This window comes from Vitis vinifera, chromosome 13 (assembly GCF_030704535.1).
Source record: "Vitis vinifera cultivar Pinot Noir 40024 chromosome 13, ASM3070453v1".
In the NCBI taxonomy this organism is placed as follows: Eukaryota; Viridiplantae; Streptophyta; class Magnoliopsida; order Vitales; family Vitaceae; genus Vitis; species Vitis vinifera.
In genome coordinates, this window is record NC_081817.1 from 1,676,196 (window position 1) to 1,704,032 (window position 27,837).

At 36.9% G+C, this 27,837-nt stretch overlaps 1 protein-coding gene across 1 annotated transcript; it reads right to left on the bottom strand.

Annotated features, from left to right (window-relative positions):
• Positions 1-198: 198 nt before the first annotated feature.
• LOC100263836 (uncharacterized) lies at positions 199-27,414 on the bottom strand. Its single transcript, XM_002280834.4, has 21 exons — positions 27,004-27,414; positions 24,869-24,967; positions 16,058-16,209; positions 15,524-15,596; positions 14,287-14,409; positions 13,556-13,664; positions 12,712-12,791; positions 12,444-12,525; positions 9,928-10,067; positions 9,721-9,831; positions 9,455-9,571; positions 9,238-9,327; positions 4,556-4,609; positions 4,030-4,104; positions 3,656-3,731; positions 3,304-3,403; positions 2,786-2,855; positions 1,781-1,851; positions 1,194-1,303; positions 853-1,101; positions 199-719 (listed from the first exon to the last, which is right to left on the bottom strand). Exons 1-21 carry the CDS (start codon positions 27,397-27,399, stop codon positions 442-444), a joined length of 2,655 nt encoding a protein of 884 aa, XP_002280870.2. The 5' UTR covers positions 27,400-27,414; the 3' UTR covers positions 199-441.
• Positions 27,415-27,837: the final 423 nt, after the last annotated feature.

Consider the following 27,837-nt stretch of genomic DNA (forward strand, 5'->3'; position numbering starts at 1 on the left):
TACTTAAATACGTCTCTTGATTACTAGGGGTGAATAGGCTTTCAACCGCACACTGTTTTAACAATTTTGAAGGAGAAATCGTTGACGTTGAATTGACCATACTCGGAATGCTCAAATTGAGAATGACAAAGAGAAATCAATTTCATTCCACCCCCATTGCCTAGAATAGACTTCAATGCCTTTACAGGGGCCTCCTACTGAACCAGGCCAAAAAACAATTCGATCATGGGCAAAAACCAAAAGAAACATTATTTGGTGGGAAAAAAAATTAATATTACAAATCGAATGTTGTGTCTGGATAAAGAGGCGTACATACAACTCACGGCGACACGTATCCTCTATGTATTCTAGTATGGAAAACAAGAGCGTCACCACAACAAAAAATTGTACAGAATTTGCTTTGCTATTTCTTCATTTTCACTGCTCTTGCTTTTAGGACATTTACATCCCGGATGAGGATGTCCGGTTTATCCTCTGTGCTCCCAACTTCGGAGCAGCGGGTTTGGCTCCTCTGCCTCTGCCAGCTGATAAAGGTTTGGCCCTGGTTGTGGGTGGGGGGGCAGCAATGGCAGCCCAGGGATCATCGTTATCAACTGCTCCAGCAGTTTTTACGTTGAGTGGTTTTGATGCTGTTTTTGGAGCAGGGGCAGCTATGGATCCCCACAAGTCGTCATCTTCGTCTTTACTCACCTTTGGTGGAATTTTTGGTCGACTTGGGACTGCACACAGAAAATCTCCCATTAGATAGGCTACAGGGAAGCTAAAAATTGTAAAAACGTAGCATGCATTTAGTTACGGTGTTTCAGCTTTGTGAACGCTGCCACCAACTAGAAGCTAAACTGATGATATTACCTTGTGGTTTTGGTTGTGATACAGGCCGCTTTTGAGCTGCTTGGATATTGGCAAGAGCTGAAGGTGGCTTTGGCTCTTCAAGTGGCTCAATATCATCCCAACCATCTTTGTCACTCTCATGCTCTTCATGAATTCCATTTTCAAGCTCTCCCCAGCCATCAGTGGATGTAGGGGATGCCGGAACAGCTTGATCAGAAAAATCGGTGGGGGAACTTACGTTGATCGATGCTGGAGTTGCAGTATCCATCACTGTGATTGTCAGTAGAAACCAAAATCAGGAGATTGGTTGGTTCAATGAATGTAGACACTAGTAAATATAGAGATAGAAGCAAGATGGATGCCTGAGCTGTCATTTGAGCTTGCCGAAGCAAGAGGTGCACTAGAATTAGCAGGAGCCAGTGGAGCTTGTTCTGAAGGTTTGCTCTTGAGAGTTAAGGAACTCATGGCCCATCTACATTTAATTGCAATATTCAATGTCAGTGCCAAATTTCCAACAAGGCAAGTTGATGAGTCCATACTAACAAATGTAATTCAAGAATTAAGATAAACATTAAATCAAATAAGAGCGAGAAATGGAGAAAGAGAGAAAGATAATTGATGAATTATTGATTAAGGGAAGCTTGATAATTCAGTACCCAGCCATGTGAAGAGAACCCATCCATTTCAAATTAACAAAACCCATGTTGGATATAAAAAATAGACAAAGTCAATAGTTATAACATGACCACTCATACCAAAAGCCAGAATTTTATATTGAATAAAGAAAAACTGAAGCTATAGAATTATTTGATGCATAAAAAATAATGCTATGTTATTTTGAGTTTGTTTGCCCAAAAGACAAAACTGAAAACTTCTATATGCTGTGTTAGGCCAAAAAATTAATTGAATTTATAATTCTGCAATCCGATGAAGATCAAAATTAACTCACCCAAGTAAGCTAGCATTTCCTGGTATTGATGAGATTCCCATGCTTGACCCAGTGGTATCTCCAGCATTTGTCTATAAAAGCCCACACAGAAAACATAGATGTGTTATTAAGTGGAACAATAATCAATCATCACCATCTCAGACAATTCCTTGAATTTCAACTTTGCATGGAGATATTAATTTTATTCTGTAGAGAAAATAAAACTATGAAACTACACAAGTTACATGTAGTTTTTTCATATATAACTGATAGCATGGTGGATAAGCAAAGGCGTGGAGAAAGGATCAGCATTTATGATTAACATATGAATGCCACTGATTAAAAATAGAAAGAAAGAAATAATTTGAAAACATGTCAAACTGATCTTCTGGACGATAACTACTGCTAAATTTCGAAGAACTAGTTTGTATGCAAATGTCATATAATCAACATTGAGGAAACATCTATGGCAATACCAGAAATTTAGGATGGTTTCAAATGTCAAATATCGACATAAGAGAATTTTTTTTAACTTCCACATGAGGAGTTAGTCCTAGAAGATACAAGTGTGCAGCCAAATACGAATACATGCGTCTATATGCATTGTAGCACAAATTAATTCTCATTTAGCTGACATTGAAATTTGAAGGCAGTTCTCCAAAGAAGGGAGTTCAACCACTCACAAAAAACACTCACCAGGAGATTTGTGGCATGGGGGGCAGGGGTAGATTAGGTAGGCTTGAGTGTGATGGGTGGCAGGGTGTTGGGGAAATCTTGTAATCCAATGGATCGTGAAAAGAAGTGTGGTAGAGCACCAATTTACTAATGGTTAAGCATTTCAAAAAAGATGGCATGCAAGCAGAAAATACAGTGGATTGATTCGGGAAAGGCATATAATTTAACACAAGGTAGCATTCAAGGGTGCCTGATATGCAGTCAGCAATTATCTCTCTCTAATATCTCCAGACAGATATCAAAAGTTGATGATGTGTGGGAAAAAAAAGCAACAAGAGTTTAGTAACACACCTTCTCATGGTATTGCTTAACTATCTGCAAAAATTGGTCAACAGCTTGAAATGCCTTTGATCGAACATCACTGCTCCATTAGAAAGAGAACAAATTATATTTTCATGTTGATCAAAGAACATACCTAAAGCAAGAGTTATGTGATAATTACTCTTTTCTTAATAAGAACCAAAAAAGACCAGAGAGTAACAACAAAGAAAACAAAGACACCTAAGTAGCACAAACATTTCTGTGGTGTAGCCATGCTTGTGTCAGACGCGGACTACACTCTGATATTCCCTGGGCACACCTTGATCATGTCCCAGTGTCCATCTTTGCCTCCCTTTATCAAAGGCAAATTAAGGGGAAATGGTTTGAAGGGCAATCAATGACTAAGCACGGCAAGGATTATATAGAGGACATTGTAAAGATTCACAGCATCAAGATTGCTATAGAAGAAGAGGAGCATCCTTGTTTATGTATATCAAGAGAGAAACATCCAAACAACAGTGAAAGGGGACAATGAAAGAAAAGATAACCTGTCAGGATCAATGGTAAGTACAACAACATTTGGCAGAATCCGAGTTGCAATCTCTGTGATGTCATAATAAGAACTGGTCGCACATAAAGCCATAACTCCTGCCACAAAACAATTTTAAATTTGTCAAAACCCATCCACATTAACTGACGAATTAAATTGCAACCTAAATAATTTTTTTTCTTGTTCTTTTTCCTTCTGCAGGACAGGTGGGGGTGCTGGGTTTGCGCAATACAGCATGACAAAACAAAGGCATGAAAGTGCAAAAGAATTTTCAACAAAAAGTGGAAAGAACACCAGCAGGTATTTGTAGAAGTAAACAAAGTTGAAAAACAGATCAAGTTCATAATTACCTGCTCCTCGGGCAGGAGAGAAAGTATCACGCAATGCACGAACTGTAAATGCATTTATCAAAACTCTTTTCCTAGTCTGCATTGTAGATCCAACCCCGTCAGTTGACATTTCCACTTGAGGACACATCATATCATTATGAACTTATCCAGTTATCATTAGATGACAAACACTACCTACTATCACTAAATAAACAAGCAGCTTAACAAAGAAAATGGCCCCCTTAACAATTTTTTTTTTTTTTTTTTTTTTGGATAGGTAAGGTATTTTATCTAAGCCTCTCAAACAAGATCATAAAGTGATTCAGAATGATCATGCAACAACGACAAATATTACAATAGCAAAATTAGTAACTTGACAGCTAGCAAAAACTAACCCCTTCATTAAGGTAGCTGGCAATGTTTCCAAGTAATATGGTTGTATTTGTTCTAATAGCAGGTTCTTCATCAACCTACAAACCAAAAGAGAAAAAAAAATTAACAAGAAAAAAGATAGGAAAAAAAATTCATAACTACATTGTTATAAGAAAAATACATCATTAAAAGGAAAAGTAAGTGCAAAAGTTTTTTTATTTTTTTCTTTTGATAAAGACACTTTCCTTGCATTTTATCAGAAAGAGGTAAACAAATGAACAAAAGAAAGAAGGATGAGATATCCTTCAAAAAGAAAAAAAAATGTACAAGAGGATAAAAAGATGAAGAAAAATAAAAGTTCCCACACTAGGACTGCCTTTGGCTACCCACCCCAAGGGGCATAGGGTGTCAAAACTCAAGAGAACAAGAGTTTTGAGAACAAAATCAACAGGAGGCTGTAGCTTTGGGTGAAGCAACAAATGAATAGTGCAAGATTTGAAACAAAATTTTAACAGGCCCATTTGTATCAACAAATGACTGAAGCAATACCTGAAGCTTTGAGAGATACTTCAACAATGATCCTGAAATAGTGCGTTGAGACAGCTGCAATTACAAGCAAGGAAAACCGACATTTATAAAGAGCTGAGAAACCACAAATAATTATTTTCACCAGTATAATAAGACCAACAGAAGAATCTCTTGACCAGCAAACAATGAAGTTCAGGAATGATGACAATATCTGTGGTCTCTAGATGAAAAAAGAAAAAAGAAAAAAAGAAGATAGTTTGAATTGCAATAAGTTAACAGGAAACATGTTTCTTCAGTCAAAGGCTTGTAATGCAATGAGATATTAATAACAACCATACTTGAACTCAGCAAAGATTAAAATACTGAAAATTACGGAAATATCAATGATTATGTTTTACGGAAATTGGAAAAAAAAATATCAATGGATTTCTATGAGACAACTCCATGAAATGTTAAAAGAAACAATAATATACATATTGAAGTTGCTTTATTGAAGAAACAATATATATGATAAAAAAAAATTTTGATAAGTAAACTAGAAATTCATTTAAGAAGAGGCAAAAAGCCACACAGCATACAGGCAATATATATGATAAAATTTGTGACATTCAACAATAATTTGCAAAAACTGAAAACATATTTAATACTTAATTTAGATGTATTTAAGCGTTTCTTATCAAAAAAAAAAAATGTATTTAAGGACATAAAGGAAATGATGACATACATATAATTATTTTTTTATTTAAAAATATTTATAATTTTATTTACAAGAATTCATTTTTTTTGTATTTAATTACTATATAAAAGATACAAAAAAAGACTTATTAAGTTATGATGGGTTTTCTATTTTTTAACAATAATTTAAATTAAATTTAAAGATATAATAATTAAAATTAATTTATTGGTTAAAGTTTTATTTTATAAGAAAGTTTAGGAAACAGAATATAGTATATATACATTTTATGTATACTTTTTCATCAAGGGCAAACTTGGCAATTTAGTTAAGTGCCTAGAACCCCAAGTGGAGGAACTGAATCCTTAAAAATTTTTGGAGCATGGAGCGTCGGCCACCAAAAATCTCTGAAATTTCACCAACAAATTAGAGAAATTCTGATAAAATCAGAAGATGAAAATTAGGGGAAAATCTGAAAAATTCACTTTGCCAATTTTTCTCTTCATTTTTTTCTATCAACCCCCCACCCAATATTTGAAATTTCTCTACAATTTCGGCAAAATTTCAGGAAACTCTAATCATGGGAACTTAATAGGGCCAAAAACCCTAGCTACTCAAGCTTAGGTACACAAATCTGTTCTAGCCATCCAGTTTCATCTGAGGTGATAGTCCAGTGATTAAAGTTTCCTGAAATTTACCTGACATTTCTATGAAATTTCTGTGTTCTGGGGTACCGATAGGATATTATAGCAGAAATTTCCACCAAAATTTCAACACAATTTATTGTGAATTTTTGGTCATTTTTCCGATTGATCACCGATTTTCAGCCACGTCAGCACACTAAAAAATGTAAAGTGGAGGAAAGGTGCCTCAAACTCGAGCTCAATAATGAGGAAAGCAGAATCATTTGCTACTTGGGCTACTTGAATTTATTGTTTATACTTGCATATGCTATATTTAAGTAACACTATGATATATCTATGCGCAATACTAAATATTAAAAAAAAAAAAAATAATTTGATTTAACTTATTGTTATAAATATAAAACCATCATGATAATTTTTTTAATAGGTCTTTTTTATATCCTTTGCATAGTAATTAAATATAAGGAAAACATAACGCTATAAATAAAATTCTAAATATTTTTAAATAAAAAAATTACACATATATTATCATTTATTTTATATTCTTGAATACATCCAAATTAGATAGATCATTATTTTAGTATTAAATATGTTCTCAAGTTCTATAAATTATTGTCAAATGTCATAAATGTTATAATACATATATTGTTTTCTTTAATAGAAGAATTTCAATATTTGTATTATTGTTTACTTTATCATTTCTTAGAGTTTTTCCCAACATTTCTATGACTTTTGATCAATTTCCATCCCATCAATATTTTTTATCCGAATTTCTGTCCGATATTTCAATAAAATCCAACCACCAATATCCCAATAATTTTCAATATTTTACTCCTCGGGGTGATACAACTAAGCATTTACACTTAGTTCAATCTAGATTGATATCCTCTCATCCTCATATTGGCCTTAATTTCTAGTAATTTCGTTTTATAGGGAGGTAAGAAAGTTTGGTAAAAAAAATAAATAATAAAATAATAAAATCGAACCCCACAATTTAGTAACAACCCATAATATCAATAAAATTAAGGACCAATTCCCTCAACTGCTGCCCTACCACCCACCTACATTCCGATCAAAAGGCAATCTCTTTCAGTTTTTGCCTGGTAATTCTGTCCCCCTCAAATGTTCCTTACTAGTGCTCTATCAAAATTTAGAGAGCCAAGCAGGGTGTTGTCTCCATGCCTTTCTTTTGCCATTCCAGACAAATGTCCCATGCCAACACCTCAACTGTCTTTGTACCCACACTACTCAGGGAGAACAAAAAATAATAGAACTCTGTTCTAGGCCTGCTGGCAATGCATGATGAGGTGAACCTGTCCCTTTTTGACATACAACAGTAAGTTTGGACGACCCTCTCACTCCCCAATACTTGATCTGGCTACTGCCCAAACAGAGAATGCCACCTCTAAAGGAGCCAACTCCCAAGCTTCCATTTTTCTATGGAAACTATACTTCTTTTCTTTATCTGTCAACCCCTTAAAGAATGGTTCATTCATGAATCTTACATCCTTAATCTGCCCACCTGCAACATCCACCCTCCACTTCCCCACCTCCACCCTATAAATATGGACCAAAAGGTACTCATCCCTCACTAGTCCCTAATCATGAAAAACCATGATGAGCCTTTCATTTTAGCAAGAGACAAGTAATATGGTCCAAAGGGAATCAACATCCTCCAGTTCCCAGATGTGAAAAGCCCCCAAAAAAAATCAGTTCCAATAACCTCCTGCTTCTGCCGCTGCAGGTATTTCAACACCATAGACACTTTATTTTCCAGTCCAAACATATCAGCAAAACTCACCTTCAAGGGTGTCTCTGCCCACCACATATCATGGCGAGCCTTTCATTTTAATGAGAGCCTTGTAATAGAGTCCAAAGGGAATCAACATCCTCCAGTTCCCAGATGTGAAAATCCCCAAAAAAATCTCAGTTCCAATATCCTCCTGCCTCTACCACCACAGATACCCCACCACCATAGACTCTTATTTTCCAGTCCTAAAAAATCTGCAAAACTCACCTTCAAGGGTGTCTCCCCCCACACATATCATACTCAAACTTCAAACTCAGTCCATTCTCCACTTTTCAGCGCACATGCACTGAACTCTTTCAAACCTTTCGTAATTCATTTCCACAACCCTACCCAAATGAGGACGGGACCTCCCAGGCTCCATCCCCAACTCTAATGAATGAGGTGCCTCACTATTACATTGACACCCTTCATTTCCTGAGCCCATGAAGCCGCAAAAAGGAATGTGACCATCTTGCACCATATTGAAAGGATGCTCCTCACCCCACTTGCAGACGACCCCCCTTTTCCACCCATACTTTCCCATCACCAGTCTCATTGACAACTTATTCCCTTCCCCAGTGCACCTCCAAAGCCCTTCTCTAACAGTACTTTATTCACCACATCCAACTTCTTTAAGAATCATACAACTTTCCAATTAATTAGGTTCAGCCTCCCTTTTTCCATCCCACTCCACTGAAATCCAATCATCTTTTCTAATCTCTTCATCAGCAAAAGCAGAACTAATAAGGTAATGATGGAAGTACCCAACAAAGTTGAGAGTGCTATTTTAATAAGATACAACCACCCTCAGAGCAGATCATAAATCAAATTTTACACCTCATATAGACAACATAATGAACAAAGAAACCACCAACTAAGAAAATACTGATAACGTCCTAGTTTAATTCAAGTTAAATTTTCTCAGTTAAATATTATTGTAGCTCACAAGCTCTCTGTTGAAGAAGTAGTTTACTTCATGTATTAGATTGAATCACATTTTTGGAAAAGGAAGAAAGACACGATAGCACCAATGAATCAAACCCAAAAAACAACCAAATCCAAAATAAAACAATTATTGCAGCTGTCCTTAGAAAAAATGTTAGAAAATAATCTCCTCAAAAATATCTAAGCTCTTAAAAGGCTACAGAAAAAAGCTTAACTCAAGATCAAACAACATCTCTAATAAAGTCTCTTAAAATGGCCACTAGAATCAAATACAGGATTCCCTTCTAAAAGATTGATAAATTAATTACAAGAAGGTCAATCTTAGTAGCATAGATCACTTCAAACCCACCCATGCAAATGTTATCATTAAGGAAACAACTTTACTCAATTGTGAAGCAAGGAGTAATAACCTTAACCTATCTCTGATAGTCAACATTGCTGATGAAATCTAACCAGGAAACCTTCACATTGTACAAATGACATTTCAAGAATGTCCTAGACATCAGTACTAGTTTTCAAAATCATAATTTAATAGTACATTTTTTGCATCAAAGAATTCTCATCACACTAACAGAAAGTTTCATCATTATTACCAAACACCATGAAGCTATGATATTGCCACCAAAGAAAAATGAAATTGAGATACAAATACCTTAGGAGCAAGAATAAGCATGGATTTAAGTGTCAATTCCCGAAGAAAAGCAGACGTGTCTGAGAACCCAGTAGCAACATGAGTATAAACCTAGTGCCAAGCATCACCAAGCATTTTAGAATTTCCAAATTGATGGTGAAAAGATACAAGCATTATCTTATGTCCAAAACATGGACAGCTAAAATTTGATTAAATCATTCAGAAACCACTACCATACTTGTTCATCAACAATTTGTGCAGATAATGACTCCCCATACTGATCAATATGCTGCAGGAGACCAACTCGAATGGCTCGGTCATTTGAGGCGAAAAGTTTCACAATTGTCGGAAGTACCTGTATATAAAAATGAGGAGTTTGACAACATCAAATTTTAGAAAAACAGAAATGAGATAAGCATCTAAACACATAAAGAAAGATAAAATTATTGTTAATTAAAAATGCCAACATAATAAGTTTACATGAGGTACTCAAAAGAGTATGACCTTGGCACTGAAATCTTCAGCTGAAAGCCAAGAAGCCATTTTCAATAGTGCAGTCAAGGCAGGAGCAGCAGCTGAACCAAATTCTAAAGCGGAGGCCAACATAGGAAGTAACTGTGAATAGAAAATGACAAAATCAGAACTTGGCATGGAAAAACATTGCTGTTAGAACTAAGTGTGACATTTCACATCAGAAATCAATAGTCACACCTTTTTCAGCACTATTTGGCGAGGAAGCTGCTCTGCTAGATTTGGAAGCTTACGGAAGAAGGTATCCTTTTCAACACTGTCCTTCAAATTAAGAATGTCCATGAAATGTATAGTATCCACTAACTTATTTTGGAAATATTCTGCCAATGCATATCTTCTGAAATTAGTAGGCACCAAAAAAAAAAAGGAAAAGGAAGAAAGAAGGGAATACTAAGAAGAAAGAGACTGAGGCAAAGAAATAAAAAAATAGAAGTGCCCAAACATAAAATGCAAGAGAAGAGGAGCAGATGGATTCATAAATTGCATTTCAGCATGGAACTTTTAAAAATCCCACCAAAACAAGTTGCATTTAAAAATACAAGCACAACCATTAAGCTCTGAAGGAACCCAAGTAAAAGTTGAATTGTAAAATAAAATTCCATCACAATGAAAATTGAGTCCTTCATATGTTACCAAGCTTAGATGTCCCTTGTAACTGGTAGATGGAATGATGAGCATAAGGTTGATAGGTCACCAAAGTTACATTTAAAATGGATATCTCATCTTATTACATGTATTATGGAAGGAGAAACCCATAAAAATAGTTACAAAAACAAGAATGTTTAGCAAGATAAGGTCAATGAACTTCCCAATGCAGCTACATTCTTATTTAAACACTAAACATGTCAGAATTTTTAATCATTATCTAAAAAGAAAGTTCCAGTTTCTCCCTAAAAGTAATTGACCAAGATGAAACTGAAGTGAAAGAATCTCTAAAGCCGCATGATATTGTTTTAGGACAAAAATTAACAGAATAGAAGATAAAAAGGATGCTCCAAATATAGAACAAGTGAATGACACATGTATTTGGGTGGATTCGAAATACCAAGAATTGCTGAAAATGTGTTTTTGAGACCTAAACCAAACATGCCCTTACATCATCATGCTCTTTAATACTTGGTTTGACATGAGAACATAGCCCTTAATGATGGACTCAAACAGATCACCCATCCAAGCCTAATCATCATCCTCTTTATACTTCCTTTTGACATGAGAACATAATCCTTAATAATGGACTCAAACACATCACCTATTCAAGCCAAAGAAAGCTCTTAAATGGTGGACAGTCGCATCAACCATTCAAATGCATGAGCCAAATGGAGCAACTCAGGCAACAAAAGATGCAATTCAATACACCACCCAAACCTCATAATTTTCTGGATATAGTTAATTAGTGTCTTTGGCCTTTTGATAACTGCCTCGTCCTGTTTTAGCAGAAAGTAGAAGAAAATGATGGCCTAATCTTTAAATTGAATGTTTTAAAGTAACAAAGTCATACAGCAAGAAACAACCAACTAGCAGCCTAGGCTTGATTGTCATGCTTCTAGGCAAAAAGCCTCCATGGACAGAGCCATATTTTTTTTTTTTGATCAATAAGTATAAGATTGTATTGCAAAGAGGTGCTAAAGAAGCGACCCACCAAATTACAGTATAAAGGGACTTACCCCCTTACAAAAGGGCCCAAACATCAAAGGACAAGGCAAAACAAAAAAAACCTCTCCCTTAACGCATACACATCCAATCTATAAAATCCATTAAGGTCGAAGGACCATCTTTTATCCACAATTTGGATTCCGACCACAAAAAATACACAAAAGATGCTTTCAACTTTTGAATGGACAGCTCACAATCCTCAAAGGCAATTGAATTTCTAGCCTTCCAAATAACCCAAAACAAGCATAACGGTCCCAATTGCCACGCCACCTTCCTTTTCTTTCCCACAAAGGACCCCCTCCACCCTACAAGGGTTTCCTTGACCGAACGGGGGAACACCCACGAAACACCAAAAAAGGAAAGGAACACCATCCATACTTCCCTCGTTTTTTCACAATGGATAAGAAGGTGATCAATTGTCTCCTCACTCTTATGGCAAAGAAAACACCTATTTGCCATAACCCAACCTCTCTTCTGCAAGCGATCCAAGGTTAGAACTCTCCCCCAAGAAGCCTCCCACGCAAAAAAGCTCAATTTGGGCTGCACACAAGAGTTCCATATAATTTTTGAAGGGAAAAAAGCACGAGACCCCGGCTGCATAGTCCTATACAAACAATAACCTGAAGAATATCCCAGATATCCAACTGCCAAACTTAAAACAAACTTAATGCAGTCAGCCTATCCTTGAGGGTTCACATGTTTTTTAGTCAGATTTAAGCCTACATGAGAAGATCCTTCCTATTTGGAACCCAAAGAAAAGGAGGACTGTGTGTCTATCTGAAGTTTTTTTCTGCAGCTCTATCATGTACTCCTAAAACTAATCTACTTTCACCTGAAATCCAGAAAAAGTATAACAACCAAAATTGCATGTAATAAATAACAGAGAAATCCAGCAACTCACTCAGGAAAACAATGGGTACTATAGTATACCTTTAAACAGAAAATTTCTCATTTTACATGGGACTGCAAATTGAATTCCTAAGAACAAAAATTCATGGCAGCTGTTAACTACAATACTAGTAGTACAAATCATAAGAACTCACCACTATTTTCTATAAGCTTCGATGTGTTCAACCTGCGAGCAGGCATGGAACTCAAGAGCCGCTGATAATCTGGAAGTAGAGACTGTGAGACAAGAAAATAGACAGATGCAAATGAAAATGAATTTTTCAAAAGCTTGAGAAGTAAACCATGACACACATGCACATACATAAAAGGCAACTCCATGAGAGGAAAAGTAAAGCAAAGTGATAGAACCGGAGAAAGGGCCAATTGCAATCAATGATCCATCCCAAACAATTAAAAACTGACCTTTGGAATGGAAGCAGTGTTACGTAGCTCTTCAGTTTTCCCCAATCTCATGCCAGAGAAAAGCTCATAAATGAGACAACCTAACAATGGAAATAAACAACAGATTCCAATCAAATCTCCAAATAAAAACCAGCATTTAGGACACCACATTTATGTATCTAGCAGAAAATAGATGTCTCTATTCAAGAAAAAAGAGCAAAAAGATATATAATTTCTACAATATCAATCAATATAAGTTTCAAATTACTAATGATTGTTGCTCTTTATCAGATGTCACCATTACAGATTATTGGTCAACTCAACATGTAAAAAGTAATGCAATAAACAGTATACAAGGATGAAAGCAGGTCAGATAATCAATAAGCAAAACATGAGAATATGGACTTTTACTCATTGTCTAGTAATGTTGATCTTTCTTTCTTTCTTTCTTTCTTTTTTTAGTAGGCAAAAGAGCAACATATTCATAAGCGCCAAAAAAATAGTAATATTTATCTTTCTCAAACCAGGAAAGGTGGAAGTTGTAGGATTAGCATTATACACATCAACTTCTAAAGCAGGGATCTTCTATGGACATAGTACGTGGAACAAATATCGGTTTTATCAGAAAAATAAAAGGTAGCCAATTAAATTAGACACATGTCACAACCATCTCATAAAAACTACATGAGCAAAAAAAACCAAATCAAAGGAAGTAACATGAATGCATATACATCCAATATTTTGGGCCCTTACAAAGTTACCATTGGGGAAGCACAATAGTAAGAGATCGTTTATTAAACCACTTTATGTAACAAACTATGAACGCATCTACTATACCTACAAAAGGAAACAGTGGAAGACTTACCCAAGCCCCAAGAATCAATGGCCCATGGTGGAGATTTCCTGATTGCTGCCCAGTCAGACTTTAGCAACTCCATTGGTTTGTATTGTGAACCAACAAGCCATTCATATTGCTAGAAGAAAAAATAAACATGTCAAACACCAAACCCAAGTCTGGCTTAAAACTTTGCAAAGATTGTCATCATGAAAAGAGTTCCACTATTAAACGTGAAAAGCACAATGTGAAACTTATCACAAGTCAAACCCAAGACTATATACCAGTACTACAAAGCAAACTATGATGGAGTTTTAGAAAAAACAAACAAAGAAGAAGTAGAAGGGAGAGAATCTTGAAGTATACTAAAAAAGTGATTATTAAAATATTTATCATCTCTGAAAAAAAAAAAGTTGCACAGGGGCAGGCTCTCAGCAGAGTTCTATCACTCAATTAATATCCACTTAACATAGACCAACCTGGTTTTATGATCCTAAACCTGATATGAGGGGGAAAAAGGTTTCTCAAACAAATTCTCAAGCATTCAACCACATCTTTGACATTTTTCTTGACATCAATACATATCAGCCAAGATACAACAATATCATATTTCCCTTTAAAATTACATTCATTAAAACTTTGCCATCCTTGTGAAACTTTTCAGAAAATTTTTAATTAAAAATGTTAAATAAGTTTGGAATTCATAAAAGCAAGACAAAAAGAAACTGCATTCAGGGATCATATTGAAATAAATTGATTACCAACAAGGGCCCAGTAGCAGCTTCGCTATGGCCATCAAACTCAGATAGAACGTCAAAAGCATGCAGCTTCCAGTCCAGAGTTTGAGTGACAACAACACTGGCCAAGCAAACATTACCATGAACCTGTAGAAGCCAATGCTCGTCAGAAAGTAACATCCAACATGATATCAGAGGCACCAATAGATTTCTAACTTGTTTTGTGGTGTGTGACACCAGAGGAGCACACATGCAAGAATGAAATTCAAGCTTGATGAAAATGGCTAATATCTTCTATTTTTTATGATTATAATCAAACAAAAAGTCATTTTAACTTTTATGTAGCAATCCTTACGTCTACCACTGGTGGGGAGAGAGACAGAGAGAAGAACACAAATCATCTTTACTACAACTTTCCATGAATATAAGATAGAAAAAATGAATGAAATACAAGAAAGTGTATTAAAGCAACAGAACAGGAACATCAACAAACCAGCATTAGCAGTGCAAACTGTCTTTGATTCATAGAAATTGTGTAACAATGAAATTGTGCATCAAGAAAAGTTAGGAAAAGCTTATTACTACTTGGCATCCATATAAAGGCATTATTGCTACAATGCAAAATGCTTAAACAGGAACTACATATACAATGTGATTGTACAGTGTAATTAGAAAGATAGACACCTGGTTTCTTCCAACCAAAAGACTAAATCTAAGTATGCATCACATGATCATTTAATGGTTTCCAACTGGAGATTAGCACTGATTGTGAGGGACATCAACAAATTTTAATTGTTGATTCTCTCTTGATCACCACCTTGTGTTGGATTCTGAACAAAAATCCCCTGATTTCACCATCGACCAGGATACCAAGCAAAACTTCGCACTCCATGGTCTATTTCATATAAATCAAGATATGTCAGGAGACAGACTACCATTGACAACTGGACTTCTGATCAAAACAAAATTGACAACTGGAAAAAAAAAAAAAAAAAAAAAAAACCTTCAATGGTTTATTTCCTGTAACTGAAGGATTGGGAAAAGAGCATAGTAGTGCTAGAAACTAATACATACCTCAAACCCAAATCTCTATATAAAAATGAAAAACCTATAATCCTTGAGATCTATATCACTATTAACAATAGAAGACAAATCTAAGGCCATAAAAATCTGGTGTTACTTAAAGCAATTTAAAACATAAACATTTGCAACTTATTTTAACATTTGGTTTAAATGAAACTAAAATTGTGAAACTACTTACTAGCTTACAGTCATTATTCAAAAAGCTCACAGCTTTAGCTATCTGGTGCAGTCCCCATGCATAATACTCGTCCCTGCCAATAGGTCTAAGAAGTTAGGATAACCAAATTTCACCACTGTAATTTATAAAAGATAGATATCTTACAAAAAAAAAAAGGAACAAACATAATTTTATATCTATTATCATTACACAATTCAATAGACATCACATATCTACTGCCAACCAGTAATCCACCAAGAGATAATGGTTGGGAATAATTTTTAAAATCACCACAAAAAAAGGGCAAATTATAGCAAATAAAAGCAAAGAACAAAGTTGTTCTTCGGGAATTGAAGAATCACATATGAAAATAAGTCCTACAAACACTATTATGTAGCAGAACAAGTAAAATAGAGAATTGCATAAATTACCATGCAGAGATTGACAGGGCATAATCAAAGAACAGGCCTTATATAAAAATAATGCAATCATGAGCACTGCAGCAGTGGAATACGCAAAAGAACAAACAAATGCACCAGACATTAATATATGTACCTTTGTGTACCTTCTAAACCTAATTCCTTGATCTTTTCAGACAGTGGCATTACAGGCTCAGTGACAATATAGATAGTAACTTTTGTACTAGAACCATCAAAAGTCTCAGCCTCAGTACTGTGCAGAAATGATAAAATATTTGGATGCCTGACCTGAAAAGGAGCAAAAACAGGAAGTTTAAGGAATCAAATTGATTTATCACGGGTAGAAAGGCAAAGAGAAGACCCTCCTGAAAACTCAAAACAACTTCATGAATGGCAGGACTAACAGATGTTCAGGAGAAATTATATGTATATAAGAAAAAAAAAGATAAAATATACAATTTCACAAAATCGACAATAAGTAGAAGTAAATGGCTGCATCTAAGTCTCAAAACACAGGCATGGATTCTCAAGCACTACAAATGAAGATGTGGAACATGATAAAAGCAGTGTTTTATGCTGGTGGATTCAAACCAAAGCATGGCTATAAAGCTTTGACCAGAAAAAAGTAAAGACGTCTCAAGTTAATATGAGGAACCCAAAACTATATAGATTCAAGAAAGCCCAGAGAATCCCAACCCTATGGTCTCTGAAAAGGCCACTAATACCCACCTGATCCAGGTTACACAGGAGCAACTACCATATTGAGCCTAAGGATTCTGTAGATAATACATACTTGCATATATGTGATCCATGGATCTCTTATTGTCCTCAAACACACAGCATTCATCTCCCTCAGATAATCCACTATATAGATAAACAAAGAAGCACAACAACCCATCCCCACCCCCCAAATGAGATATCAACATATTTAAAATGCCTCTATGTGCAATGTACACGATTCCAGCAAAGAAAAAGAACCCCCAACTCCAATGCAAAGAAATCAAAGAACCAGAGATGGCCCCTTTGCATTAAGGCGGATGCTGATCAGTTATTGTATATGGGATGGATCTTGTCTTGCTGTGAGGCTGTTTGACCTTCAAAATCAATCTTGAGAAGAGTGAGATAATCCCGGTAGAGCAGGTAATCAACTTGGACATGCTAGTGGCTATTCTAGTTGTAAGGTGGGGAAGCTTATTTAGGGTTACCACTAGGAGTGTCATTTAAATCTGTACAATTTGGGATTCAAGATTAACTTGTTGGAAGAGGCCATATCTTTCTAAGTGAGGGTGGCTTACTTTGATAAAAAATATCTTCCTATTTGTTTTATGTGCTTTTTTTTCCCCCTTTTTTAGTCCCTAGCATACTAAGGATGAGGCCGGCAAATATTCAACAAGATTTCTTATGGGGGACCAGCATGTTAGAGAAGTGCAGTCATCCTGTGAGGTAGTCTGTTTTTTGTTTCAGATAAAAGAAAGGGAGGTTAGGTATCCAAAGGACATTTGAGCTTGACAAGGCTTTATTTGGGAAATAGCTTTGCAGGTATGCCAAGGAGCAATACAATTTGCGAAGGAATGTTATTCTAAATAAATTTAGGGATTGACCCTCAAAGAAAGCAATCTATTAAGGATGGAATGATTTTTTATCTTACGCAACAATCAGTGGTAGAGCCAATTATTGCACAAAAGGGGAGTTGAACTTATTCCCACTCAATTTCAAAAAGTTTTCATAGTTTTTTTTTTTTGATAAACCAAGAGACGAAATCATATTAGAACACGCCAAAAAAGGGGGCGCTCCCTAAGTACACCGGCAGTATACAAAGAAGGCCTCACCCAAGGCAACAAAGGAAAAGAACAAAAACCTAGAAAAGCCAAAAAAGGCCAAACAATTCAACCACCCAACAAATTCATAAAAGATAAAAAGTCCACGTCCATGACTTGTTGAGACCATTCAAGAAGAGCCCGAAGGAAGAGATTCTTCAAGCTCATATCTGACTTCTCTTCTTCTTGAAACATTCTTCTATTCCGCTCTCCCCAAATACACCAAAACAAACAAATAGGCACCATTTTCCAAACTACACTCCTCTTCTTTTCTAGGCCCTTAATTTTCCATTCAATAAGCAAATTTCTCACTGAATTCGGGAACACCCACACCACCCCAAAAGAAGAAAGCACCACAGTCCAAAGCTCCCTTGTCTTACCACAATGAATTAGAATATGATCCGTTGATTCCTCATTCTCTTTACAAAGAACGCATCTATTGACCATAGACCAACCTCTCCTCATTAACATATCAACAGTAGAAATTTCACCCCACACCGCTTCCCAAGCAAAGAAACGAGTTCTTAAAGGGGCACGCGAACCCCATACCTCCTTTGCTGGAAATAAGGGGTTGTTCTCCACCTTCAAGGACCGATAATAGGATTTAACACTGAACTTTCCTTTCCTCTCAATCTTCCAAATTAAAGAGTCCTCCCCTTCTTGGATCTTTATTGCAGAAATGTGACTTAGAAAACGACTCACCTCCCCCAATTCCCAATCATGAAAAGGTCTTCTAAAGTGCACCTCCCATCCCCCGCCCCCATCTCCTTGTCTCCCCCAAAGATCAGCCACTAAAGCTGAATTATGGGAAGCAATTCTGAAGAGCAAAGGAAAGAGATCTTTCAGCTTAGACTCTCCAGCCCAATAGTCCCACCAAAATCTGGTACATCTACCATTTCCAATACCAATACTGGTTTTGAGGAAGAACTCCTCCCAACCCTTTCTAATGTCTTTCCAGAGGCTCATCCCATAGGATTCCCTTACCTCTCTAGTGGTCCAACCCCCTTCCCCCTCTCCAAATTTACCAACAATGACTTTCCTCCAAAGACTCTCCCTTTCTAAAGAAAATCTCCAAAGCCATTTTCCAAGCAAAGCATGATTAAATTCCTTCAAGTGCCTTAACCCCAACCCTCCATACTTCTTATCTTTGCAAATAGCTGTCCATCTAACCAAGTGGATCCTTCTTCTCCCCTCCACATCTCCCCACAAGAACTCCCTTTGAATTTTCTCCAATCTAATTCTCACTTTCCTTGGTATTACAAAAAGTGACATAAAATAGATGGGGAGATTTGAGATGGTGCTTTTGATAAGGGTAAGATGACCTCCCTTAGACAGGTATTGTTTTTTCCATGTAGCCAATTTTCTCTTAAATCTTTCCTCTACCCCATCCCACACTCTACAAGAATTATGAAGGGCTCCAAGAGGTAAGCCTAGATAAGTAGTAGGGAGATTCCCTACTTTACACCCAAAAACCGCAACTGCTCTGTCCACATCCTCCACTCCCCCAACTGGGATAATTTCACTTTTCTTCAGATTAATTTTTAGGCCTGAAACCATTTCAAAACAAATAACAACCCACTTCCAAAAAATCAACTGGTTCCTATTATCCTCGCAAAAAAGGAGAGTGTCGTCGGCGAACAATAGATGGGAAACCGAAGTCCCTTCTCCATTTCTCCCCATTACCCTGAAACCTCTAATGAAACCTTTCTCCTCAGCTTTAGAGATTAAGCTACTAAAAGCTTCCATAATTAGTACAAATAGATAAGGAGAGAGCGGGTCTCCCTGTCTTAGGCCTCTATAAGTTGAAAAAAACTCTGTAGGAGTGCCATTCACCAAAACTGCCATCCTCACAGTTGATATGCAGAAAAGTATCCAACTACGCCACTTGGGCCCAAACCCCATTTTCTCCAAGACTGAAAGAAGGAACTTCCAATTAACGTGATCATAAGCCTTTTCAATGTCCAGTTTGCACACTAACCCCGCACTGGCACTTCGCTTTCTTGAGTCTATCGCCTCATTAGCTACCAAAACCGCATCTAATATCTGTCTTCCTTCCACAAAAGCGTTCTGACTGTACGAAACTAGTTTTCCCATAACTCTTTTCAGCCTATTTGTCAAAACTTTGGCAATAATTTTATAAAGACTCCCCAATAAACTGATGGGTCTAAAATCCTGCACATCACTGGCTCCTCCTTTTTTCGGGATAAGAACTAAAAAAGTTGCATTATGGCTGCGAAAAACATTATTCTGCACATGGAACTCCTCAAAAACCTGCATCACTTCCCCTCCCACGATCGGCCAACAAGACTTCCAGAATGCCAACGTAAAACCATCCGGCCCTGGAGCCTTATCTCCCCCCAACTCTGATATAGCTTTGTAGACCTCTTCTTCCGAAAAATGCCCCTCCAAAGTCTCATTATCCAACGCATCAAGCGTTTTAAACAGACTTGACTCCACATCTGGTCTTCTTACCCGAGGTTCCTCAAACAAGGATTTAAAATAAGATCCAATCCCTTCTCTAAGCTCCTCCTCTTTACTCAACCGAACACCCCTAACAGTCAAACTGCTGATAAAATTTCCCCTCCTCCTTGCATTGGCCATACGGTGAAAAAACTTAGTATTACTATCTCCCTCCTTTAGCCAAAGAGCCCTTGACTTCTGCCTCCAAGATATTTCTTCAAGGATGGCACAGTGGCTGAATTCATCTCTAACTATCCGTTGGCTATGTCTATCTTCCTCAGAGAGAGGACCACAACTCTAAGTGGTCCCATGAGTTTAGTTCCTCCAAGGCAGCATCCTTCCTAGCCGTCACATTGCCAACAGCCTCTTTATTCCACCTCTTCAAATCATATTTCAAAGCCTGAAGCTTCTTTGCAAGCACGAAGCTAGGTTTCCCCCTAAAGCTGTAGGACTGCCACCAATCTTTAACCTTATCCATGAAACCTTCCACCCTTAGCCACATATTTTCAAACCTAAACGGGCTTTTACCTGTTCTCATCCCTCCACAGTCTAACAAGATCGGCCAGTGGTCAGAAACAGGTCTTGGAAGAAGAACTTGCATTGCCCCCATCATCCTTTCCTCCCAATCTCCTGAAAATAGAAAGCGGTCTAAACGAGCCTTTAAGGAACCTCCTTCCCCTCCACTCCAAGTGAAAGTTCCGCCTCCCAGGGGAGGATCAACTAATTCAAACTCCTCTATAAAGCCTGAAAAATCCCTCATCATGGTTGACATCTGTCTTCCATTACTCTTTTCAATTGGAAACCTCACTGCATTGAAGTCCCCTACTATACACCACGGATCACCCCACAACCCCTTGACAGCGGCTAGCTCCTCCCACATCTCCCTCCTCTCCTTACCGTTACACGGTCCATATAAACCAGAGAAGACCCACACAAAACCCTCCTCACAGTTTTCAAACCGGCAAGAAATAGAAAAAGAGCCTACTTCAGCCTCCAAACCTTCCAAAACATTCTTATCCCACATCACTAGCACCCCACCTGCCGAGCCCCTTGCATCTAAGGAAACCCACCCCAAGTTTCTGCCAATCCCCAAACTTCTTACAATTCTATCAGACATCTCCTTCATTTTTGTCTCCTGAAAACACACCAAGTTTTCATAGTTACCATCAAGCTAAACCAAGAAGATTTGTGGTGCCACTAGCAACAAGTATTGTTAGTGATGGCACTGGGACAAAGTTCTAGTTTGACACATGGTATAGGATTCACCCTTTGAAGGACTTTTTTCCCATCATTACTTGGTATCACTTCTACCAAAAAATCTTGGGTAGCTGATATGTGAAGAGGGAGTATGCATCGGTCCACTCACTTTTCAGGAAATTTTCAGGACAGAGGATAGGTAGTGGAGTTGGGTGATATATGCCAAGTTTGGCAGGATGGGAGGGTGGTGTTCTTATGAAGGGAGGGAAGGTACAGGGGGAGTTGTGGAAAACCATAAGGAGAGGGTGGATAGAGTTTCAAGCCAGAACCAAATTTGAAGTAAGGGGTGGTAGGAGGATTAGGTTTTGGCATGACCTATGATGTGGCAATTCTTCTGAAAGCTTTGTTTCCTGCTTTGTACTCCATTGTCAATTCTACAGATGCTTGGATGGTGAAATTTTGGGACGAAGTGGGAGGTGTTGGGCATTGGAGCCCTTGTTTTTTCAGAAACGTTCAAGATTGGGAAGTAGATATGGTAGAAGATTTTCTCAAGAAGATCTAGAACACAATGGTTCAAATAGAGTGTGAGGACAAATTGATTTGGAAATTAAATGAGGAAACTTTCATGTAAAATCCTACTATAGTTCTTTAGAGTCCATCACTAGAGATCCTTTTCCTGTCAAACAAGTTTGGGGTTTCGGACTCCTCCAAAGGTGGGTCATTTGTTTGGGAGGCAATTTGGGGTAAAATTATAACTTTAAACCAATCAAGGAGGATAGCAAGGGCTAAAGCTAACTGGTCTTATATGCACATGAGAGATGAAGAATTGACCAATCATACTCTTATGCATTGTGGTGTAGCTCATAGTCTTTGGCACCTATTATTCTCATTTCTCACTCTTTAATATGTTATGGCCCTCATGGGTATTGCCTTATACTGAAAAAGATGCCTTGCTAGGATGGCATGGGTTTTTTTGGGGAAAAATGCACAGAAAAAGCTTGGAGGCTAGTCCCATTATGTTTGTTATGAACTATTTTGTATGAGAGAAACTTTAGAACTTTTGAAGGCATGGAGAAGTACATTCAATTGTTAAAGGATTCTACTGTTCAAAAATTCTTTCCCTGATCCAGATTTGGTGTGGGAGTGAGATGCTCATCTGTATATGATTTTGTGGATTGTGGGGGCCACACTAGTGTAATTCCTTTTCATCTTTCACCCTTTGGCAATCTTTGTGTACTTCCTGTATACCTAGGCCACCCCTATTTGAGCAGCACTTTTAATAAATCATTCTTTTGTTTGTTAAAAAAAATGGTTCAAGATTTTCTTTACCTTATCCAGTTTGTAGTTTTGAGTATAGATTGCCCAAATAAGTTGGAAAAAATAGAAACTTCTCTGATAAATCTTTCTATAGCTCCCTGAATATGATGGAGCGCTTCTTTCCTATGAGAGAGGCTTGAGTGTTATTGGTGCCTACTAGAGTTAGCTTCTTTCTTAGAAACTTCTATGATAAATCTTTCTATAGCTCCCTGAATATGATGGAGTGCTTCTTTCCTATGAGAGAGGCTTGAGTGTTATTGGTGCCTACTAGAGTTAGCTTCTTTCTTAGAAACTGCTCTGATAAATCTTTCTATAGCTCCCTTAATATGATAAAGTGCTCTTTTCCTATGAGAGAGGCTTAGGTGTCATTGGCACCTACTAGAGTTAGCTTCTTTTCTTAGCAAGGTTCAAAGTATCGGTTAAGACCGGTACGACTCGGCCAATTCGTATCCACCTTAGCCAAGCCCGTTACAATACCAATATTTGAGTTTGACTAGGAGATGGTCTAGATCGATTTGAAAGGGAGAGGCAGGCTGGAACTTGAGGAGAAAGGTCATTTAGAAATGGAATCTGGATTTTTTGGAACTAGAAAGGTGGTTTTATTCCACTTAGTTGCAAATGGTTTTATTCCCTTAGTGGCAGAGAAAGAAAAAATCGGTTTGAAAGAAATGAAGAGAAGAGGAAGGAAGAAGAAATAGGTATTGGGTAATGGGGTAATGGAATAGAAGATGCTTTGAAGGTTTTAAGGGTGGTATGGATAGCTTGGAATAAACACAGGAAAGCCATTTGCCAAACATGGCGTCTTTTCTTATCCAATCCCTTAACCTTCCATTCGAGGAGCAGATTTGTCAACATCTCTAGAGACACCCGTTTCAGACCAAAGATTGCTATAAGAAACATCCATAACACCTTTGTCCTCTTACAGTGAATTAGAATGTGGTGTTCGCTCTCTTTATATAGACAGCATCTACCAGCCATGAAAAACTTTAAACATATCCAATCAAATCAAATCACCTTTCCTATTCTCACTAACTACTAATGATAGGATATCTGTTTAGATTTTCTCTACTCCAAAGGCTACTACAGCCAAAACTTGGAACATGGAGAGGTGGTAAGTTGGAATATGCACTAGACAAAGTTGATGATGGTGTTCAACACAGGCAAGTTATTCCACAATCAGAATACACAATATTCTCTCTTTGAAGGAAAATATCCAGTGCATATATACTCAAAAGTTATTAAGTGTTTTTTAATGCACTGCAGCAGTCTAAGCGGGCATTGGAAGAGATCCTGCTAAATTCTCTACTTAAGTGATTGAAAGGCTCATGGTGGGGGTAAGATGTGTTTTGGATGGTGGGGAGTGATTGGGATTGTTGCCTATTATAATAATGTTTTAGCTTTTAGTGCTTAATGTGTATATCGAGTAAACCTAAGTTGCCATTTTTACGGAATAAAGCAATCTAGCTGACATTGAAAGAGCATGTCAAATTGAAAATGCTTCCCTTTTTTCTTTTTTTTCCTTTTGGTGGGGTGGTGGGAGGAGGATCAGGGGAGGTCAGTTTGCTCCGTGTACACTTCTTGTAAACCAATGTCGCCCCCCTCTCCCTTTTTTGGGTACACTACTTTTTTTTTTTTTGATGAGTAAATGAAAGTGTATTATAAACAAAAAGCGCTAAAACAGCACTCTGAAGTACACAGAGGATATACAATGAATGGACACCACTTTTAATATATAACCTACTTGCCTATCAAAAAGGGGAACAAAAACACCAAACATATCTAGGTTCAAATGCAAATCTGCCACCCTTAACTAAGAAATATGAACCTTTCATATAATAGAAGGAAATTCTTGAAGTGCTACTTGTATATTGTTTTAATCAAGCTTATAACCTCCAAAAATGGCATTCGACCATTACAAATAATCACACCGAATGAGCAATGAAATGTTCAGAAAACAGCAGACTTGCAGCAAACAGATTATTTAAATCAAGTGAGAATAATCTGTTAGAGAATGAAACCAGGAGTTGCCACGTTTCATCAAGCAACCACAAATGAAGAATTAAAAATCCATAGAATATATCACAAAGGCAAAATTGCAAAGGAAAAAAACTCATTTGTATCTAATATAGCCAAAGTAATAATCATTGGTAGCTTACTGTGCGAAGACGCTTGACACCATTACGGCCAGCAGCTAAATGTCCATCCTGAGCATTACTTCCTGAAAGAGAAAATATAGACACGGGAGACCCATCATCCTGGAAAAACAAACCAATGAAAAGCGAATCAACTTACATGAAAACAAAAAAGATGGAGAAAATGGGAGAAAAGCAGTTCCAAAAGGAACCAGAAAAATGTGTCCCCAAACTCATACAACAAATGTTCTAGTAGAAACACAATCAATCAATGATATAAAATTCCCTAGTTTTTTTTTTTTTTTGATAGGTAATGACATAAAACCCCCTAGTTGAAATATATTGGCATCAAGCCTTACAGATTCTGAGGAATCATTTTTCTTAAGTAGTTCAAAACTATAAAGAAGTGGGAAAAAGAAGTTGCGAAATAAATATCTATAACCCTGATTATCAAGTCTAGGTATAAATTCTCTCAAGCTCACAATTTGACACCAGAACAACAATAAAATGAAATTTTGCAAAAGTTTCTATCAGAACAAAACTATAATGCAAATTTTGCAACTAATAGAAGAAAAACAACTGCCTTCACCATGAAAATGGTATACATGGTTCTCGGTTCTTAGCTAAATCCTAGTCCAAATATTTAGTAAGAAATACAGCACAAATTCCTATTTCATTGTAAGTGAACTTAGACTCATCAATTTGGGTTTTAAGTGTGGGGTGTCAGTCTTTATCTAAGTGTCAGATTTGTTTAATTCCTACATCTTGGAACAAAGGGAGAGGACCAGATAATCTGATTTTATAAAAGGTCCAATAAAAAAGGTTTGTAAATTTTTTATTAGGTAGAAAAAACAACTGCCTTCACCTCCCAGAATGGTTCAAATGGTTTTGGTTCTTAATTAAGTTTAAATTTCTGTGGCATAGTTTTCACTCTCTTCTAAATTTCAGTAGTGCCTCAGTTAGGTACTCTCCCTTAAGGTGGCATAGCTCCTTTGTGGGAAGAAGGCAAAATAAGGCTTGTTTTATGCATTTTCAAAGATCTAAAATAAATCAAAGATCATTTGAAAATGAGGAGATGTCAAATCAAAGACTCAAAAGCACTTTCCTCGATAATTTCTATCTATGGCACAGATGTAGGCTCTATGCTTTTAATTGATTTTCCATATTGGATGGGTTCCTGTTGAGGGTAGCTTTTTGGTTTCCCTCCTCTTTTTCTCTTGGTAGGAAAAAGAGAAAACATATATTAAAAGCACCTAAGTGGAGGCGTAGCACGGTACACACAAGGTTTTCCCTCTTTTTTGTTTTGCCTCTTAGCACCTGTCGTATACATCATGTGTACTCTCATGTGCTAATTCTTTTGGCACTTTTAATATATCCTCTTATTTATCAAAAAAATATGATACAAATTATGAGAGTGAAGGACAAACTGCTTTTAATCTCTGGTAATTGTAAAATGCACAAATTCTTAACTGTATGCAGAACTTTCATCCAAGATCTATCCACACTACCACTAGGATTCAAATTACTAATTGCACAACAATTTCTAATTTCATCACCACCAAACTCATCCAAATCAATCAAATTCAACCACATTTCAAAGAAGCTACGCCTCCAAGACAATCCAAACAACCCAAACCTCAAAAAGATCACATTAAATTCACAGGATCAACAAGCCCTAACTACTCATATTCTCAAGAACTCACCTCCTAATATTTTCAGAATTATGTGGAACTGGTCCATGCTCCCTACCATTCACTATACCAACTTATCCTACCGTGTCTCTGGCAGTGTCATTTTCACTCTCTTCCTACCACATTAGTCCCGAGATGAACACCAATTTCATTAAATATTAATGATTCTAAAATGCACGAATCCTCAATTCTACTCCCTTCCACAACAAAACAAACTCCTCAATCACACTTCTAACAGAATCCCAATCATCAATCGCAACCAAACTCATCCAAATCTAAAACTCAAGAAAAAGATCAAACAATCCCTGGCTACTCAAATTGCCTGATCCTCCCAAACCTACACCAGATCGAGCCTAGAATCACGCAATTACGAGTTCCAACCCATAAAACAACCAAATCAAACCACCAAAACATCGTATATCAGCAGAAATGAAAACTGATAAGAGATAGAGAGCTCGGAAAAATGACCTTAGAGGTGCCACGAGAGTGAGTCCAGGAGCCCCAGGCGGATGAGTAGGGCTCGCCGATGTTGTAGGGCAGATCTTTGAGGCCGGCTCCAGATCCAGCTACCACGCCCTTCAAGAACTTCAGCATCTTCGATCGATCCCAAAGACAGATGAGACCACCGCTATCTCTCCCTCTCCCTCTCCCTCCCTCTTCGATCTTCTCAGAGAAGTTTCTAAATTCTAATTCTATTATTCTCTCTCGCTCACTCTCTGATGCAAATGTGGAAAAAACTGAATTGTAGTGGTTGTTATTCAGTGCTTCGCGGTGCTGTGTGTTACGCTGTAGCCTTCCTGATTTTAGCCGTCGTGCCGTGGCTTGGTCGTGTCGGCCGTTAAACTTCGAACGATTCGAAAACATGCTGAAATTGCTTGTACCTTGGCTTCCAAACCTTGTACTTGTACCTAGTGATTGGACATGTGTTGTTTTGTTAATTTTGTATTTTTTAGGCATGTTCCGCGGTTGTTTTCAAAAACAATTTTTCGTTATTTAAAATTAAAAAAATTAGAAAAATACGATTCATAATCAAAAACTATTTTTTTTTAATAACCAAAGGTATATTCTATGAACATCTTTTAATTATTTTCACTTATTTTTTAAAATTATTTTAAAAAATAATTATACATATATAATATGATTAAAAATAAAATATTAAACATAATAATTATTTTTAAAAATATTAAAAATGAATTAAAAATATTTTAAGTTTTTATACAGACTTTGTTTTATAAAAGCATCAAAAAAACCATTTTCAAAAACTATTTTTTTAAAATATGTTTGGTTGTGTTGTGTGATTTA

Excerpts from the sequence above, each read along its gene's own strand:
- LOC100263836 (XM_002280834.4), bottom strand. The coding sequence starts at position 27,399 with ATGTTTTCGAATCGTTCGAAGTTTAACGGCCGACACGACCAAGCCACG. Across the intron at positions 15,597-16,057 it reads GGTTTAGAAGGTACACAAAG|GGACGAGTATTATGCATGGG; the intron begins GTACATATATTA and ends ACCTATTGGCAG. Across the intron at positions 3,404-3,655 it reads CTCTCCTGCCCGAGGAGCAG|GAGTTATGGCTTTATGTGCG; the intron begins GTAATTATGAAC and ends GTTTTGTGGCAG.